This window comes from Rhipicephalus microplus, unplaced genomic scaffold (assembly GCF_043290135.1).
Source record: "Rhipicephalus microplus isolate Deutch F79 unplaced genomic scaffold, USDA_Rmic scaffold_75, whole genome shotgun sequence".
Lineage (NCBI taxonomy): Eukaryota > Metazoa > Arthropoda > Arachnida > Ixodida > Ixodidae > Rhipicephalus > Rhipicephalus microplus.
The window spans coordinates 535,973-555,364 of record NW_027464648.1 but is presented as its reverse complement, the minus strand read 5'-3'; the positions used below and the strand labels follow the sequence as shown (position 1 = coordinate 555,364).

Here is a 19,392-nt window from a genome sequence, read left to right as displayed (position 1 = left end):
CGTCTACCAAGCGGATCTAATTATCTGTACCAACATAGCTCGGTCAAATGGAACATAGGAAGAATGTTATTTCGGTATTTCCAAATGCTGATAAAATAAGTAAGCTTTATGATTATTTGTGTCTGCCCGGAGGGCTATTTTTGCCCCTATATTCTGTACACGACTTTTAACAATTACAAGCACAATGGGGAACAAGACGACGTGTCTAGTGGTTCAACAGTTGGCTTTGAGTATTGTGCTTTTGTAACATTCCTCGATTGTACATACTAAAGAAATTTTCACAATAGACTCACTCATTTAGTGTGGCGTTGCTTTGCAGGAGACCATGAAAATGAACCTTGTTGTGTTGAGTATACTTCCAATTATTTTCTTCACCGTTCCCGCGAAATGCAAGTATCTTATCCCGGAACCTTTACACATATGTCTGAAGAAAGATGTGTCAATTTCGCTTTATATACGCAACTATAATCGCAACCTGAAGAAAATGCACGAATGTAAAACAGAATATTTGTTGTTCACTTCGATATGTAGTCGTGCACAGTGCGGCAAATATTCTATTACGTACGTTTCAGCCCTGGTGAAACTGTTTTTCTGTGTTCTGATTGAAAACAAAAACTGGCTGCTAGTTTTGTTTCATTCATTACTCTAAACAGTCTCTTATAAATCAGTGAGACCTTTTGCCCCAGGTGTATGTAATTTTATATCACTTCATGTCAGACTAGTCTAGTTTTCTTCAATATTACTAGGGTATGACTGGCTGCAATGAATAGTTTACAAGATTACGTTATCCATAAATTTTGATTGCTGTGGGAAATGAGCATTTTGAAAATCTTGAGTACATATGCATATAAACAACATTTTGTGAATAGTTATATCCTAATTATTTTGAGATAGCCGCTACAAATAAGTATTACTCTATCTATGGTAACCGGTCATAAGAGCTCACTTTTTGTCACTTTCATTTATAGACGAACATAAATCACAATTGCTAAGTACAACTTTATGCTGTCTACTCGATGCCTGTAATGAGTCCTTTAACTTTTCGTTCATATACACTGGCTCTTCAAGTCAGCCTTTCAATGTCCCCTCTGGAACAGCAAAAATGTTGTATCTGATCTTCGCGATAGCTATGTGCTGAAGCTGCTTCCGCGAAACCTTTCATTTTTGCCCTGTCACCAACTTTTTTCTTTTTACACTTCGGAGATCATAAGAGAAGTATCAAACGGCTTACTAATTTTAACGTGCGAGGTTCTGCTACGATATTCTCTGAAGGTACTGTCACGGGAACATAAGCAACTTGTGATTCCTATTACAATGCACGTATTCAACCAATAATAATAATAATAATAATAATAATAATAATAATAATAATAATAATAATAATAATAATAATAATAATAATAATAATAATAATAATAATAATAATAATAATAATAATCACAATAATAAACATCAATACCGTACGTGGGCTCCCATCCATTCAACACATCACAAGCTAATGATGTCGGTAGGGTAGAAAATACTTCACAAAAAAGCTGAAGCTGCTACTCAATTGGCTGGTGTGAGATGAAGTAGACCTTACTTTAACTTGTCATTGCCTTCCAGCAAACCGCTGTCCACAATCAACGTGCACGTACAACCAACTACAATGGTGTCCCTGGCGACCAAATCCTTGCAACTGTCCTTGTGGTGAGGAACGCAGTGAACATTGATTTTTTCTGTTATGGAGCTGAACTTTGTTTCTTTCTGATGGCCTAATTAGAGCTTACATTACTGTGATAACCATGAAAGGAAAAAAAATACGAACGAGGTTGCATAACTACATGAAGTGACTAAAGGAATATTGCTGTTAGTACAGTGAATGTGTGGCGAGTCGCGTAATGAGTGAATAACGAAGAAGTGTTTAGGTGATGTCAATCCTTCAACAGGGGCTCCGGAACCGAGGGGGAAGTGGAGGCCTTCGCCCCCACATGTTAGAAACCAAGGGGGGCATGCCCCTCCTAACTGCTGCTACGACCCTTTCCCCGGCATTTTCTCGCGTTAGCAAAAACAGAGATATGTAATAACTCACCTTCGAGTTTCTCGTAATTGCAGTCCTGCAGTGATATCTTTCTCATTGGCTTTCACTTGATATCTTTCTCATTCGCTTTTATTTTGCTTCTTCCGAAGAGCGTGGTGGTCATAGCGGCAGCCGGTGTAGTTTGAACTCGGCGATGTGGACGTCGGTTGATACAAGCGAGCTTCGAGCGATTCTGCGCCGGATCTCCTTTCACGCGCCTTTTACCTCACTGGCACCGTCTTACCTGCATGCTCTCCGGGTGCATGCCGCATGGGTGGATTGAGTTGCCCTGCATGGTCCTGCTCTTACTGTCCGGTGTGCCTCTCCTTACAGCACGTCGCCTCTGCTTCTTTATTCTCCACGGCTGACCACCCGCGGCTTTCAAGGAAGAAGAAGCCGTGAGTGCCAGCGGGTTGTAGGCGTTGCAACCAGACCTGCACCGGAAACAAGTTTTCGGGCACCGGAAACAGGGGCTGTGCATGGGGTGGCCAGAGGTTTTCCTGCACAGCGTTCGAAACACGAAACACTACGCGTTAGAGACTGCGCGTTTTCTCTGAGATCTGGAATTTCTTGTTGCTCATAATTCACGCATCACCGGACAGCTTGCCCGTTTCCTCCTCGAATTTGGAGCCTCTGCATATTTGGTTTCTCTACATTGCGGGAGAGAGGGTTTTCTACTAGTGTTGTTGCGAGGGTGGTCGTCAGGCTAACACATGCTGACTGACAAGAACTGACTGCTGATTAATTAATATGGTGAGTATTCATATTATCTATACATAGTGACCACCTGCTATGGTCTCAGTAGAGACTGGTAGTATTGTAAATAAATGAATAAAATTGATAAATCTCCAAGTATTCTGTCGTACTGCAGCCTTCATTTATTTCCACAAAGTTTACTGATCTGTCAGAGGACATTGGAAAATGTTGATTTGGGTGTGCGTGAGAAGTTCTATTTCCTTTTATTGCGCTTTCTAAGGAGTGGACGTGTATCAGGAGAACTTAAGAGACCTTGCAAAAATCGAACGTGTTTCTTGAATTCTGGCCTTTTCAAAATCTGAATGAGGTGGCGGCACGCTGTCTTATGAATATCGCACGATTTCCTTGTAATTGTGATATCTATATATATGAACCAAGAAACACTAACCGCAGATTTCCAAACAACGCCTGCCACTGAGCAGAACACAATAAATCAACACTTTATGTTTAAAACACACACACTCACTCACACACACACACACACTCATATATATATATATATATATATATATATATATATATATATATATATATATACATAGAACTTGAAGGGAAGGCACGACAGGTCCGGGTATTTTCTATATTGAATTAACTTGCAGATAGCACATAAGAAAAGGATCGTATTTACTAACGTTTCGGCCGTGGCACGGCCTTCGTCAGACTCTGACGAAGGCCGTGCCACGGCCGAAACGTTAGTAAATACGATCCTTTTCTTATGTGCTATCTGCAAGTTAATTCAATATATATATATACATATATATACATATATATACATATATATTGCCACCATTGATGAACGAGCCGCTGTGGCTCATAGCCGTTTTGGGCTACGAAGAAGAAGAGAACGTTTTCGTTGCTCTGGTTCGGGTGAACTCCTGACTGCAGGTCTTGTTTTTGCTCGCGACATTACTGGGGAGGTGCTGGGTACGTGTACTTCGGCTGTGTCGGCCATCGTGGAGACAGCTACATCTCCCAGAGGAAGAAGCAGCCGCCGCCTGCGTGGGTTACCCCCTGAATTTGGTTCCTTGACATCAACACCCAGAAAGATGGCAACTCCGATGACAAGCCAGGCGGTCCAAACCAGCGATGCCCATGGTTCTCTTCTCGCCCATGTTTTTCATGCGCCACAGACACCAAAGCCGTTCCATGGAGATGTCTTCGAGGATGTTGATGACTGGATCGACCACTTTGATCGGGTTGCCTGTCTCAACGAATGGGATGATGTTCGCAAGCTGCGCCGAGTTTACTTTTACTTGGAGGATTCTGCGAAGACGCGGTACGAGAACCACGAGGGCTCCTTTGCAACCTGGCAAGAGTTTAGCCGTGAGCTCCGTGACGCCTTTCGGAACACCGAGAGGAAGGAGAGGGCCGAACAAGCCACATCCTGCAGAAACCAGTGGCCGAACGAACGAGTATCCTTGTTTGTCGAGGACATGCTTCGGCCCCTCAAGCGCGCGGACCCTGCCATGCCCGAGGAAAAAAAGGTGAGGCATTCGATGCGCGGAGTAAAAGAACAGCTTTTCGCTGGGCTCGTGCGCAATCCACCAATGACAGTCGCCCAGTTCATCAGTGAGGCGACCACTATAGAACGTACGCTGCAGCAGCGGTCATCACAATACGAACGCCAGATCCCGGCCACCACATGCTCTATCGGCTCTGACAGCGAGAGACAGGCCCTCGCAGACTTCATTCGAAGTATTGTTCAGGACGAACTGCGACAGCTTCAGGCGGTGGGATCCCATCAACCTGTGTCTGCTCTCGTGGATGTAATCAGACAAGAAGTCCGGCAGGCCGTCACACCCCTGACCCCAATCTCACCACCGATTCTCGAGGCGCCAGTCCTGACATACGCAGCGGCATTGCGATCCCCTGCGCCACCGGCTACAGATCCTGCTATGCGGCCCAGGTACCAGGCTATGCAGTCATTCCACGCCAATGATTCGAGCCCGCCTCACGGCTCAAGGTTCCCGAGCACACCCACCTATCTGCAGTCTACCTCAAAACAAAGTGGTAGCAAGGCAAGCACGTGGCGCACCTCGGATAACCGTCCGCTCTGCTATCACTGCGGCAAAGCGGGTCACGTATACAGGAACTGTCAATACCGGAAACTAGGTCTCCGCGGCTTCCATCCTGATGCTCGATGCCCGCGCTACGGTGAGCGCCCCCGCGAAATCGAAGCCTATCTCACGGGCCATTAAATACCTTCGACTGTTCAGCACCACCAGTCGAGATCACCGTCGCCTCGCCGGTCTACGTCACCCAGTTTGCCCTCATCGTCTTCCGCTCCTTTCAGGAGCCGGTCACCAAGTCCCCGCAGGGGAAACTAGGAACGGCGACTTCTGGGGGTGAAGTCACGGCCCGGCGAACTGTAAAAGACCCTCATTCGACGCAACGACCAGACGAGGACCATTCCGGTTTTGCAGTGTTCTCTGACAGCAGAAAGATCGTTTCTGCCGAAATCGTCGTCTTCGTCGACAATCATGCTGTCAACGCCCTCGTCGACACCGGCGCCCACTGTTCCGTAATGAGCGCCGCACTGGCATCTGAACTGAGGAAGGTTACCACACCATGGCAAGGACCCCAGTTGCGCACGGCAGGGGGCCATCTGGTGATGCCTACCGGTATGTGCACGGCACGCATTCGTATACGTACGTCGACGTTTGCAGGCTCTTTCCTCGTATTGCGCGTGTGCTCTCGGCCAGTCATTCTAGGAATGGACTTCCTTCGTGAATACGGCGCCGTCATCGACCTCCGTGAATTACTTGTGTCGTTCGAGGATCCTTTTTGCGCTGCAACTGACAGTACAAAATTCCGCAAAAGAGCACTTCGTGTTACCGACGATTCTCTGACTCTCCCACCTCGAAGCAGCCTCTTCGTCGAAGTAGAATTGGGACAGGACATGTCTGACGTGGTAATTGCAGAGGCCAATTTGTCTCTCCTTATGTCACGACAAATCTGTGTTGCCCAAGGAATCATACAGCCTAGCAATAGGCATGTTCACCTGCTGGTCACGAACTTCAGCGACGAATATCTCCACCTAACGAGACACACTGACATTGCATATTGTGAAGAACTTGCCGATTCCGATGGTTCGCCCACGTTAGCTTTATTTTCATGAAATGGCCACCCTGACGAGGCGTTCGCGAGCACTCTCGACGTAAACGAGAGACTACCTTCGTCTCAACGAGAAAGCCTTTTGCGTTTACTCGGCTCATTTCAGGACTGCTTTGTCACTACGTCAAAGGTTAAACAGACACCACTTGCTCAGCACCGTATCATCACGCAACCCACCGAGAGACCCATCCGACAACACGCCTATAGGGTGTCGCAAAAAGAGGAAGACGCTATACGTGACCAAGTCCAGCAGATGCTTCAGGACGACGTCATCCAGCCATCAACCAGTCCCTGGGCTTCGCCAGTTGTGCTAGTAAAGAAGAAGGACGGTACGTTGCGTTTTTTGCGTTGATTACCGTAAACTGAACAAGGTCACCAAAAAGGACGTTTATCCTCTACCCCGGATAGTTGACTCGTTGGACCGTATACGCAACGCTAAATATTTTTCTTCCATGGATTTACGTAGCGGCTACTGGCAAATCGCAGTGGATGAGCGCGACCGCGAAGAGACGGCGTTTATTACTCTCGATGGCCTGTACGAGTTTAAAGTGTTGCCTTTCGGTCTATGCTCAGCGCCAGCTACTTTCCAAAGAATGATGGATACCGTTCTCACAGGGCTCAAATGGCAATCATTTCTTGTTTACCTTGATCACGTCGTGGTCTTTGCAGACACGTTTGAACAACACGTCCAACGCCTTCATGCAGTACTTCAGGCAATCAGAACAGCGGGGCTTTCTCTCAAGCACGAGAAATGTCATTTTCGATATGATGAACTGAAGTTCCTTGGTCACGTTGTGAGCCATGCCAGCATCCGCCCAGATCCGGAGAAAACCCGCGCTGTTGCCGCCTTTCACGTGCCCACAAATAAGCGCGACCTACGCCGATTTCTGGGGCTCTGTGCGTATTACAGGCGCTTTGTCATAAACTTTTCGAAGATTGCTGATCCCCTCAACAAGCTTACAAAAGACGGGGTCTCGTTTGTTTGGGGGGCCGATCAGTGTCATGCGTTCGACACCCTCCGAAACCTCCTCCAGGCTCCGCCTGTACTGGGTCATTTTGACGAAAGCGTTGACACGGAATTACACACTGACGCCAGCAACGTTGGACTAGGAGCGGTATTAGTTCAGTGGCAAAATGGCGTAGAGCGCGTGATCGCTTATGCGAGCAGAACGTTATCCCCAGTGGAGAAAATTTATTCTGCAACCGAGAAGGAATGCCTCGCTGTTGTCTGGGCCATAACAAAGTTCCGCCCATACTTCTATGGCCGCCCATTCAGGATAGTTAGTGACCACCATTCCCTTTGTTGGCTCGCAAATCTCAAAGGTCCCTCAGGTCATCTAGCACGATGGAGCCTTCGGCTACAAGATTTCGATGTCACCATCGTCCACAAATCTGGGCGGAAACACACCGACGCCGACTGTCTTTCACGTGCACCGGTCGAAAATGCCAACACTGACCTTGAAGACGACGACACTTTTCTTTCTGCAGTATCAGAAACCCGCTTAGCTGAGCAACAGCGTCACGACTCGGAGCTCATTCCGCTCATTGACTACCTGGAAGGACGCAATTCCCACCCTCCTCGAAGCTTTGCACGCTCGCTATCCTCCTTTTGTTTCCGCGATGGAGTGCTTTACAAAAAGAACTTTCATCCTACACAAGCTATGTATCTGCTTGTTGCGCCAACTTCGCTTCGTGGTGACATTTTACGTGCGTGTCATGATGAGCCATCGTCCGGACACCTCAGCTACACGCACACGCTGCAACGGATTCAACGCTCCTACTACTGGCCACGTCTCGCAAAGACTGTGAAGCATTACGTTCGCACATGTCGCGACTGTCAGCGACGTAAGGTTCCACCTTTACGACCAGCGGGACTACTGCAACCAATAGGCCCACCAAAGGCGCCCTTTCATCAGAATGGCATGGACTTGCTGGGGTCATTCCCCACGTCTTCGTCTGGAAACCGGTGAATTGTGGTCGCTACCGACTACTTAACACGCTACTGTGAAACGAAGGCGCTTCCAAAAGCAACTGCAGCAGATGTCGCCCAATTTTTCGTGAACAGCATCGTCTTACGTCACGGTGCTCCAGCTGTTCTCATAACTGATCGTGGGACAGCTTTCACCGCAGAGATGCTGCAGGAAGTCTTGCGATTAAGTGGCACGGAACATCGTAAAACAACGGCTTACCACCCGCAAGCAAACGGGCTGACTGAACGACTCAATAAGACAATTGCAGACATGCTGTCAATGTATGTGGACATCAATCATAAGAACTGGGACGCCATACTTCCATACGTAACTTTTGCGCATAATACTGCTGTTCAAGAAAGTACCGGTTTCGCAGCTTTTCGCTTAGTCCACGGTCGCGAGGTCACGACGATGCTCGACGCCATGCTCCTGCCCGACAACTTAGGAATATGCCGCACCGATGCCGCCAAATTCGCGCAGTGTGGAAAAGAGGCCCGTCAAATTGCTCGTAACCGTATTCAACATCACTAAACCGCAGACGCACGCCGCTACAATCTTCATCACCGTGAAGTTATTTTCAAGCCTGGTGATGAAGTCATAGTGTGGACCCCTATCCGACAACGTGGCCGTTCAGAAAAGCTTCTTCGCCGCTACTTCGGCCCTTACAAGGTCGTACGACGTCTCAGCGACGTCACATACGAGGTTCTCCCAGAAGGCACTTCGAGACGTTCCCGTTTCACCCCGCGAACTGAAGTCGTTCACGTTTCACGGCTGAAACCATACTTTTCGCGCTGTGAATCGCCAGTGAGTGACTGACTTTATTCGTGTCTTCCTTACATTCTTTCCTATTTTTCTTATTTCTCATTTAACTCTTAGCTCCACAACCAACTATGTTATTCCGCCTTACGCCATTCATTTTGCTTGCATGGTAATTTTCATCTCATTTTCTTTTCTTTTTCGCCTTCATGTACAGCATCGAGACGATGCTTCTTGGGAGAAGGGGCAATGCCACCATTGATGAACGAGCCGCTGTGGCTCATACCCGTTTGGGTTACGAAGAAGAAGAGATCGTTTTCGTTGCTCTGGTTCGGGTGAACTCCTGGTGGCTGCAGGTCTTGTGTTTGCTCGCGACAATATATATATATATATATATATATATATATATATATATATATATATATATATATAAATATATATATATATATATATATATATATCTGACCACAACTGCCACCCCCACACTACAGATATACTTCCGGAGCCCCTGTCCTTCAGTAAATTGCACTATTTATACCAGTAAAACAGTAGTAAAACAAAATACTGCAGTGATGGCTACATGGTTATATGTCCGCATACACATCGGTAGGTACTGAATTCGATTTCCTGCGCCAACTGCAAACAGATCTGTTTTTCTTTATGGGTAGAAGAGTAAATCAATCTGGCTAGATGTGTTTGTTTACTAAACTGCAAAAGTCGGTTAGTAAAGTTCTGTATACGCAGATATGCATATAAGAACCTATCACTGCCTTGGTGGAATACTTGAGCATATGCGGCTTTGTTTTTTAGCGACGTCACTGTAGGCTTCAAAAAGCCTACAGTGACGTTCTAGAAAACCAGTAAGACTTGTTGTTGGACAATTTCGTTAACAAGAATGGGATGCACAATAGTGCAAAGCTGGCAAACACAGAACACAGAAAAAGAAGTAGGAGGGAAGCCGACCGTTCTCCTTTGTCCTACTTCTTTTCTATTGAATAAGGACCAGCTAATAGGCGTTCGCATGATCACGAAGGAGTGTCGAATACTCAAAACAATCGAACACCTTGTTATGGCGAACCATCTTTTAATGAGGAAAGTCTGCTCAAAACTGGTGCCTAAAGTTCTCATGAGTCAGATGAAGCAGCAGTGGCACCGAGCTGATTGTGTGCTCGCTGCAGGCCGAAATGGGTGTGGTAGCACTGTTCCAGCCGCTTTACTGTCCCAATATGGCATCATTAGAATTTGTTGTACCCACTGATTAAGGGAACAGGGTAAAAACTGCATAGGACGCTGAATTCGGTAAAAGTATCTTTGACAACCTCTCTGAAGGAGGTTCTCGTAGGTGGTTGACATGACACCTTCAATGATTGGGTGAAGCGTAGGCAACAGTGCATTAAACTAGAAGAAGAGCACTTTGGAAAGTTCAGGAAAGGTTATTACTTGACATCAAATCAATCATTTTAAATAAAATATTCGGAAATGTTTGGGACACACTCTGTACATACATTTTGCTGGGAGGTGCTAGTCTGAGAAGAAATGTTTGATATCTTCGTGGCAGAATAGTTGTCAGTGTCTCAGTTTATTATTTTGCTGACGTCATGTACAATATGAAACGTACATCATTAAATTACAGGTCAGTCCGCGCAACCGCCTTCCAATTGCAACAATGGACCTCTCACGAGTAAGTCTGGAAGTGAATGTCATATTACGCAAGTGTTATTTCACACATCTCAACCCTTAGTATTATGATGCTTAAATCTATCGCGGCGGCTGGAACAAGAAAAGCCAGTCTAAGATACCTTAGCTCTCAGCAGCCTCCTTTAAATAATTAAGAAAGTTACCAAATGCGAATAATTAAGAGCTCATATTTGAGACGTAACCTATAAATGCAAGGTGGCAGCATTATTTTTGCAGTAGTGGCACGTCAGTATAGGCTGATTACTGGGCCGTACAAGACATCATGAACAGCATGATATAACGTCTTTCAAGCGGCATAGTGTAGAAAAGATGATCGCCCCGCCACGGTGGTCTAGTGGCTAAGGTACTCGGCTGCTGACCCGCAGGGCGCGGGTTCGAATCCCGGCTGCGGCGGCTGCATTTCCGATGGAGGCGGAAATGTTGTAGGCCCGTGTGCTCAGATTTGGGTGCACGTTAAATAACCCCAGGTGGTCTAAATTTCCGGAGCCCTCCACTACGGCGTCTCTCATAATCATATAGTGGTTTTGGGACGTTAAACCCCACATATCAATCATCAAAAGATGATCGGGACGTTGGCAATATTGTCAAGGTGTTGGGACGTGGACGAATAGAGCAGACTGCGGGTCAAACAATAAGCTGCTTATTTGGACCGAACTTGTGGTCCCGTAAAAAAAAGTGCACTGATATGTCAGAGGACATTGGAAAAGGTTGACTTGAGTGTGCGTGAGAAGTTCTATTTCCTTTTAATGCGCTTTCTAAGGAGTGGACGTGTATCAGGAGAACTTAAGAGGACCGAACTTGTGGTCCCGTAAAAAAAATTCAGGTTAAAGCGAAACACCAGTACCGATAGCGGAGAGCAAAACGTCGGCCGTCGATCAACTGGCAAGTGGTGAAGCGTGTCGTCACTTATACACTTGCCTTCTAACATTCTAACGTTGTCACTAGCGGCGGAATAGGTTCCAGAATCATCTGAAATATTCACGAAGTGGACGTAATCTTAACAAATTGATATACTGCAGTCCTAAAGCTTCCCTAAAACTGTAGGCGCGGTTTGCTCTGAGAATTTCTGACAGTGAAACGGGGCGATAGCAAAACCTGAGGAGGGAACGTGGCGTTGCCATCCTCTGAAAAAATGCACCATTCGGATGACTTAAAAGACAAAAGTAAAATGAAAAATAAAAAACAAGTACAAGCAATAAACCACAGCAACAACAACAAAATACAGTACATAGGGTCGCGCATGAAAGGGCTTGAACCTCATGACATGAACGACTTCAGGTAAAGAACGGCACCGGTAAAGTGCATATTGCCGTCGGGAACACCCTCCTATTAGAGTGGGCGCCGGGAAGTCGAACTATTCTGTACGCTCCGAAGTACCGTCCCAGAAGTTTTTCACTGAGTCCACGTCGGCGTATCGGCGTTCATACCCAAACCTGGTCACCGGGCTGTTACTCCACAAGGGTTCGTCGTAGAGTGTAATGGCGGCTGTCCATCATCTGATGATTCTTTATGCGCAGTTGGGCAAGTTGACGAAGTTCTTCAGTGCGTTGAAGGTAAATGGTGACGTCGAGCTTTTTTTTTTGTCAGGACATTTGGTAGCACAGCATCGAGCGTCGTTGCTGGGTTCCTTCCGTAGACCAACTTGTATGGCGTCATCTTAATTGTCTCCTGCACGGCCCTGTAGTATGCGAAGGTCCCGTACGGTAGGATGGCATCGCATGTCGTGTTCGACGCGGCCATGCATAGCCGGCAGGTTGGCGATGGTATTATTTAGACGACCAGTCAGCCATTGGTTTGTGGTTGGTACGTGGCTGTATGGTGGTGGCTTGTCTAGCTGTATCTCAGGATTGCCTGAGTGAGATCAGCGGTAAACGCGGTACCTATGTCGGTGACGAGAACCTTTGGGGTACCATATCGAAGGACGATGTTCTCAATGAAAAACTTGGCTACCTCAGCAGCCCTGTCTTTAAACAGGGCGGTTGTTTAGGTGTAGCGGGTGAGGTAGTCAGTAGCAACGACGATTCACTTATTCTCGCAAGTCGACGCTGGGAACGGTCCCAAGAGGTTCATCCCAATCTGCTGGTACGGTCGCCGAGGAGGGTTGATTCACTGGAGGAAGCCTGCAGGGCTTGTGGATGCTCTTTCATTGTTGAAAGTATCGGCATGCCTTCACGTAACGAGCGAGGCCAGTAGTATCTCTCTTGTATTTTCGCGAGCGTGAGGGAAACACCAAGGTGTCCTGCCTTTGGGTCATTCTTATGGTCGCAGAGCTGAAGGCACCATAAGATGGTACTTGGCTCGAAGCGGTGAGAAGTTCTTTTGGAGAATGCCGTTTCAGAGCGAAAACGACATAAGTGCCCGTTTGAATACCATCGGAACAAGGGAGGTCCTGTGCTCAAGGTATTTGATTAGGCCCATAAGTTTCGGGTCAGCCCAATGCTGTTCAGTGAAGTCGTCGGTAGTTATAATTCTCAAGGAGCAGTCGTCATTCAGGTCTTCGGGCGGCGGTGGGTCGACGGGGGCTCACGACAGGCAGTTGGCGTTGGAGGTTTTTTTTGCCAGTCCGATAAATGATGCTAGTGTCATATTATTGAAGCCTCAGGCTCCATCGCGCAAGGCGACCTGAAGGGTCCTTCAAGTTAGCTAGCCTAAACAACGCGTGGTAGCCACTCACAACTTTGAATGGTTTGCTGTAGAGATAAGGACGAAACTTGGATGTCCCTCAGATGTTGGCAAGGCACTCCTTTATTTTCTGGTATAATTGCTTTCTGCCTTAGATAGCCACCGGCTAGCGTAACTAATAACCCTTTCCAGTCCGTCAGTCCTCTTCACAAGGACGGTGCCGAGTCCCTACGCTGTTTGCTTCAGTGTGCACTTCTGTTTCGGCATTTTCGTCGAAATGCGCGAGTATAGGAGGTATCTTCAGGCATTGTTTTAGTTTCTTAGATGCTTCTTCCTGTGAAGTTTCCCATGAACTCAAACTCTGCCCTCGTAAGGTTAGTGAGTGGCTCGGCGATGCGGGCAAAGTTTTTCACGAAGCGCCTGCAATAGGCGCACAGGCAGAGAAATTGACGCAGTACCTTCTTCTCGACGGACGGCAGAAATGCAGTGATGGCGGCTGAAGTCTGCGGATCAGGTCTTACTTTGTACTTGCTTATCACGTAGTCCAGGAACAAAAGTTCTTCGTACGCAAAGCGGCACTTTTTTGGCCTCAGTGAGAGCCTGAAATTCTTCATGGCTTTAAGTACTTCTTCAAGGCACCGAAGGCGCTCGTCGAAGCTCTAGAAAAGCACCACGACGCCACCCAATTAAACGAGACAAGTCGGCCACTTCAATCTGTTTAACACTCTGTCATTAATGCGCTAAAAAGTCGAAGGTGCCGCGCGAAGGCCGAAGGGCCTTGAACTCGAAAAGGCCGTCTGGTGTTATAAACGCCGTCTTTTCTCGGTCTCGCTCATCGACTTCGATTTGCCAATAGACAGTGTTGAGGTCCATCGACGAAAAGTAATTCGTGTTGTGCAGTCGATTCAAGGTGTCGTCTATCCGTGACAGAGGATAAACATCTTTTGGGGGAATTTTTCCGGGGCTGCAATAATCGACACAGAAACGTAGTGTTCCATCCATCTTCTTCACTAACACCACGGGTGACGCCCAACTCTAGTAGATGGTTGAATGATGTCGTCGGGTAATGTTTCGTCGACTTGTGTTTTTACGGCCTCGACTTCCCGCGTCGAAACTCTGTAGGGGCTTTGCCGTAGTGGTCTGGCGATTTCCTCTGGTATTAGGCGATGTATCACGACTGGGGTCTGCCGAATTTTCGCCGACTCGAAAGCAGCCCTTGTATTGCAGGAGCACGACCTTGAGCTGTTCTTACTTATGTTGCGGAATGCTCGAATTGACGTCGAAAGCAGCGTGAGGAGCTTTGTTCCACGGAGTAGGTTCTGCAGAATCGGTGAGAGCGAAAGCATGTGTCGCTTCAACACTTTTGTCAATGAAGCTGACCGTTGTACCTTTGTTGACGTGTTTGTACTCGTTGCTGAAATTCATGGCAGCGGCAGTTTAGTTCGCTGCTTGGGGTGGTGTTTGCAATGTCTCAGGAAAACCGAATAATTGCTTGATTTTCTAACTGATGAACCTGCGATCGACGAAACTTGAGGCTGGCATGAGGGGAGCATTTGGCAAAGTTTTTCGCACACTACAGTCCTTATGGTCTCGCGCAGATTATCGAAGCATAGTGGTTGTATCTCTGCATAGCCTGTAGCGGAGCGGTGGCTAAACTTTAATGAGCGCATTTCCGGGGTCTTTTTAATAGTTGATGCTTCTGAGAGGAATTCTTGAACGGTCTCCCATGGTTTTCTCTTTAATCCCGTGAAGAGCTCCTGTTTAACCCTCGCTCGAGGAAACGAACTTTCTTCTCAGGCATGTCCGGGTCAGTGCGACGGAAGAGGCGGGTCATTTCTTCTGTGAAAATGGGAACATTTTCATTTGGTAGCGGCACTCGGGTCTCCATCAAAGCAGTGTTTTTCTCTTTGCGAGTGACGCTCGCGAAAATTTGTGGGAATGCACCGCAGAAAAGATCCCATGTTTTAAGCGCAGACTCCCGATTTTTGAGGCAGATCCTTGCGGTGTCTTCCACGCAGAAGTACACGCGATAGAGCTTCTCTTCCGTGTCACAGTGGTTGAGGGCGGCCACGTGGTCGTGTGTCTCTAGCAAGGACTGCGGGTCTTCAAACGATGACCCATGGAAAGTTGGTGGCTCCTTTGGCTATTAATGGCAATAACGGGCTGTGACGCAGCGGTTTTCATTGTCGCCACAGGCGAGATCATGGTCATGGTCATCCAGACCTTGTCTTGTAGAGGCCCGTGCTCCGGTGGTAGACCTTGCTGCCGGTAGATTTTTCATTGCTCCTGGCTGGCGTCGGTGTCTTCTCCGTGATTTAAGTTTGGTTCACGTTTTGACGGGGCTTCCGGTACATGAACAAAGCAGCACCTCCGCCAGATGTCATGGAGTCGTGACGTGGATGAATGAATCAGACGGCGGGTCGTATAATAAACTGTTCATATGGGCCGAACTTGTGGCCACGTAAAAGGAAAGCCAGGTTACAGCTGACCACTGGCACTGATAGCAGCGAGCAATGCGTTGGCCGACGATTTACTGACAGTGGCGAAGCGTGTCGGCATTTATTCACTTGCCATTATACATTCTAGCGTTATCGCTAGTGGCGACCAGACTATTCTGAAATGCTCATTAAGTGGGCTTTATCTTAACAAAATGATATACTGCAGTCATGACGCTTCCTCAACACTGTAGGCACGGTTTGCGCTGAGAATTACTGACAGTGAAGCAGGGCGTTAAGAAAATTTTAGGAGTGAATGTAGCATTATAGGATATTTTATGGCGCGGCATTCACTGATGGCTAAAACATAGATAACAATGCGCTAAAAATGCTGTAATAGGTATTAATCAAATGCTGTCATAGTGTTATTTTCTTTTCTTCTTGTTCAGGCACTCAACTGGAAGAAGAGCAAAGACAATTCCCGGGTGAGTCATGCAAAAGGTCTGGTTTGAAATTTTCAGCAGCTGCACGCAAAACACAAAAACACATGGTACAAACCTGTTGAATAGACGTGGGAATCGAGCAATGTGAAACTGTGTTTCAAGCACGTTCGCAAATATGGTACCAGTGAGCAATAAACTCGGTATACAAGAGCAACAAACAAAAGCTCTTCAATTAAAAAGTTCAAATAATTCATTGGATGCTCTCTGAAAGCCAGCTGTCATGCGCAATGGAACAAGCACTGGAGACGAACTGAGTTTACGTGTAAATGGTTTGGCATAATTGCTGGTTCAGCGTGCTAATGACTCACTAAATAAACGCAAGGAAAGCCTCCACGCGAGCACTTCTTTCATTTGTTTCTCTCTTGTACACTGAAATTAGTAGTTACCCACCAACATTCTCTTTAAAGGCGAAGTATTCCCTAATGATGCAAATGCACTTTCAGATCCATTCGTCCGTCCGTCCGTCCGTCCATCCGTCCGTCCATCCATCCATCCATCCATCCATCCATCCATCCATCCATCCATCCATCCATCCATCCATCCATCCATCCATCCATCCATCCATCCATCCATCCATTCATCCATCCATCCATCCATCCAACCATCCATCCATCCATCCATCCATCCATCCATCCATCCATCCATCCATCCATCCATCCATCCATCCATCCATCCATCCATCCAACCATCCATCCATCCATCCATATGGATGGATGGATAGAAGAATGGATGGTTTTACTCCAACTTTGGTCCATCCATCCATCCATACATATAGATGGATGGATGGACCAAAGTTGGAGTAAAACCTTAACGAGAGTATTATTAGTATTGCCCTGTGATTTTTACAAAAGGAACGTGAAAATGTCTTCTTCGATATCACAAAACCCCCTTCCCCGAGTAACAAAAGGTATATACTTCATTTCCTCACGCAACGGTACGCCGGTATGCGTCACAAATTATGCATAGTTTTTATCCAACTAGGAAAGACGATGACAGACATCAGCAACAAAAACGCGAGATCAGTGAGGAAATACAGTAGTGACAGCGTTCACAAATCTATCGAAAGAATAAAACTAATCATTCCGCTAAAAACCGAAGACAGGCATTCTGCGTGGCAATCCTATTTGGCCAGAAAGTCACTCGAGGTCTTCAACGTACTTTATTGTAATCATCTGAGGCATCCTGTCAGTGCAACATCAGTTGTAGTTGCAGTGCTGGCTAAATAATTTTAGGGCAAGGAAATAAATTGTACATATTTACTACTGTAATAGATCATTCATGTTCCACGAACGTCAATAGTGGTTTCAGTGTAGACTCCGCTTTTTTAACAGTCTACAAACATTGCATTTTCGCTGCTGTCAGTCATCAAGCTGTAGGGTAAGTGCAGCGTGTAGTATGACTGTAGACAGCACGTTGCTTCGACGAAACTCACATCATTTCTCTAATGTGAGTACTGACCATACGCCAGATCCCATGTTTCACTGAATTGTCAATGCATATAGCAATGTAGGAAACAGGTATTTATCTGAAATGGCGTCTGATGATATCAAAAACTTTGTTAGGTGGGAAAATTCATGTTTCTACCGGGCAAGATATGCATACGCCTAGAAAGTAGGAGGACAAAGAAGAACTGTGAGTCTTCTTTTTCAACTGAATTCGAAACTGCGTAGAGTAAAAAAATAAATTATGGATATAAATATTATATCGTTCGGATTTCAGTTTTTTCTCATCGCACGGTGAGTCGGTCTATGATAGAGGCGGTAGTGGAAGACTGATCATTTCCATCTCTTGAGGTCCATTACCGTGCTCTAACATTGCAATGTGCATGGTCATCTATCATTTTGCCGCATGTTTGAAGATGTTTCTGTGGGAATTGTATACAAATATTGTCATGTTACTGCGCTGAGAGTCCACACTTCTGGCTTTTCGTAAAGTTCAAACGCCATGTAAAATAGCGACTAACCTCATTGGCGACTAACCTCATTTTTTTCATTCACCTAAAATTGCTATGGATAAACACGCTTTGGCCACTGTACACTAAGTGTATTGCTTTATTTTGAAGTACGTAAATTCGTTCGATTATTCCCCTTTTCCCCCACCCCAAGTGTAGGGTAGCCAACCGAGCCAAGCTTGGTTAACCTCCCTGCATTTCCTCTTTATTTATCTCTCTCTCTCTCTCACGTATAACGTGGCACCGAAAAAAATTGGCCCCGTATCTGCATGTTACTCTGCAAATGTCGTAACAACACGATATTCTTGCGTCTGGAGAGATTGAACAAAACGTTTATTTGATGTTCTGCGAAAGAAAATTGGTGAATGGTATTCTGGAGGGGCTGCGTTAAAGTGCCTGGAGGTGAACGAGCACACTAAGTCACGTCCCACGTGAGACATGAGCGCCATCTGGCAGTTATCTTTGCAACCAAAACCTGCGGCTCAGGGACGGGCGTGCGAGCCCGTCTCAGTGGTGCTAAGGTATAGAACGCAAGGTGACGAATAGGTGCCACCTCCGTGTCGTCTTAGCGAAGCGTTGGAAATACATCCCCTTTTATGCAAGCGTTCCATTGTCAGCGCTGCGCGATAAACGCTACGGTCCTTAGAATAACTTATGTATGCCTTTTCTAGTAAAAGACGCACATCCAGAATATATATGGATGTATATATATATATGGATGTATACATATGGATGTATATGGATGTAATATATGGTGCTCAGACATGCGCGGTAATCGCTTTTTAGTTAACGATCGCACAGGTATGAACACTGAACCTTGAGCAACATTGGTGAGCGCTGCGGACGGGGTTGGCCATTAGGGGTATCGGCTGGTGCCGTTCAGAGTTCCCGATACCGTTCGGGGGGGACAAACAGATAAATGGACAGACCACCAGACCAAAATTTTCGCGTCGAAGGTCCCCAAAAAAGACTATCGTCTTCAAAAATGTTGATGAAGGCTAACGCAAGAAATGAACATACGGAGAACACGAGACATAGACGTGAACTGATGTCGTTTTATGACCGAAATGCGACCGATAAAAGTGAACCATGGAAGTAACATAAGCCTTCCTCACTGTGTACCACGCGTTAATAGATTAGATTTTCAGATCTATGCAGCAGTGAGTATAAATAATTATGAAAAAATCACAGCATATGCGTGGAGTAAGTGATGCGTCCGTCAGTCTGTCCGCGCTGCCGTCCATCTGTTCGTTCTTGCTTCCGTCCATTCATGCGCTCGTCCATCCGTTCGTCCATGCGTCCATCCATCCGTCTGTGCATCCGTCCACCCATCCATCAGTGTGTTCGTTCGTGCGTCAAACAGATATACAGGCATACAATGAACGAACGTGGCCAGCGGATGATTCACGGTTTGCCTGAAACCCTCCGAAGCTTCGCCCCACTCATCATCATTCACTCTGTGGATATGCGGTGAGGTGGTTGCTACATACATGAATACATACAGGTGACGACCGACGCCCGCCTTAAG

General features: G+C 46.5%; 1 protein-coding gene across 1 annotated transcript in view; it reads left to right on the top strand.

The window, feature by feature from the left end:
- Positions 1 to 292: 292 nt before the first annotated feature.
- The window catches only part of LOC142790178 (uncharacterized), a 28,589-nt gene continuing 9,489 nt past the window's right edge, over positions 293 to 19,392 (top strand). Inside the window, exons 1-4 of the mRNA XM_075885177.1 lie at positions 293 to 389; positions 1,606 to 1,689; positions 10,289 to 10,336; positions 15,860 to 15,895. Of these exons, the coding sequence (XP_075741292.1) occupies positions 326 to 389; positions 1,606 to 1,689; positions 10,289 to 10,336; positions 15,860 to 15,895 (232 nt within the window). The 5' untranslated portion in view covers positions 293 to 325. The remainder of the gene's footprint in view (positions 390 to 1,605; positions 1,690 to 10,288; positions 10,337 to 15,859; positions 15,896 to 19,392) is intronic.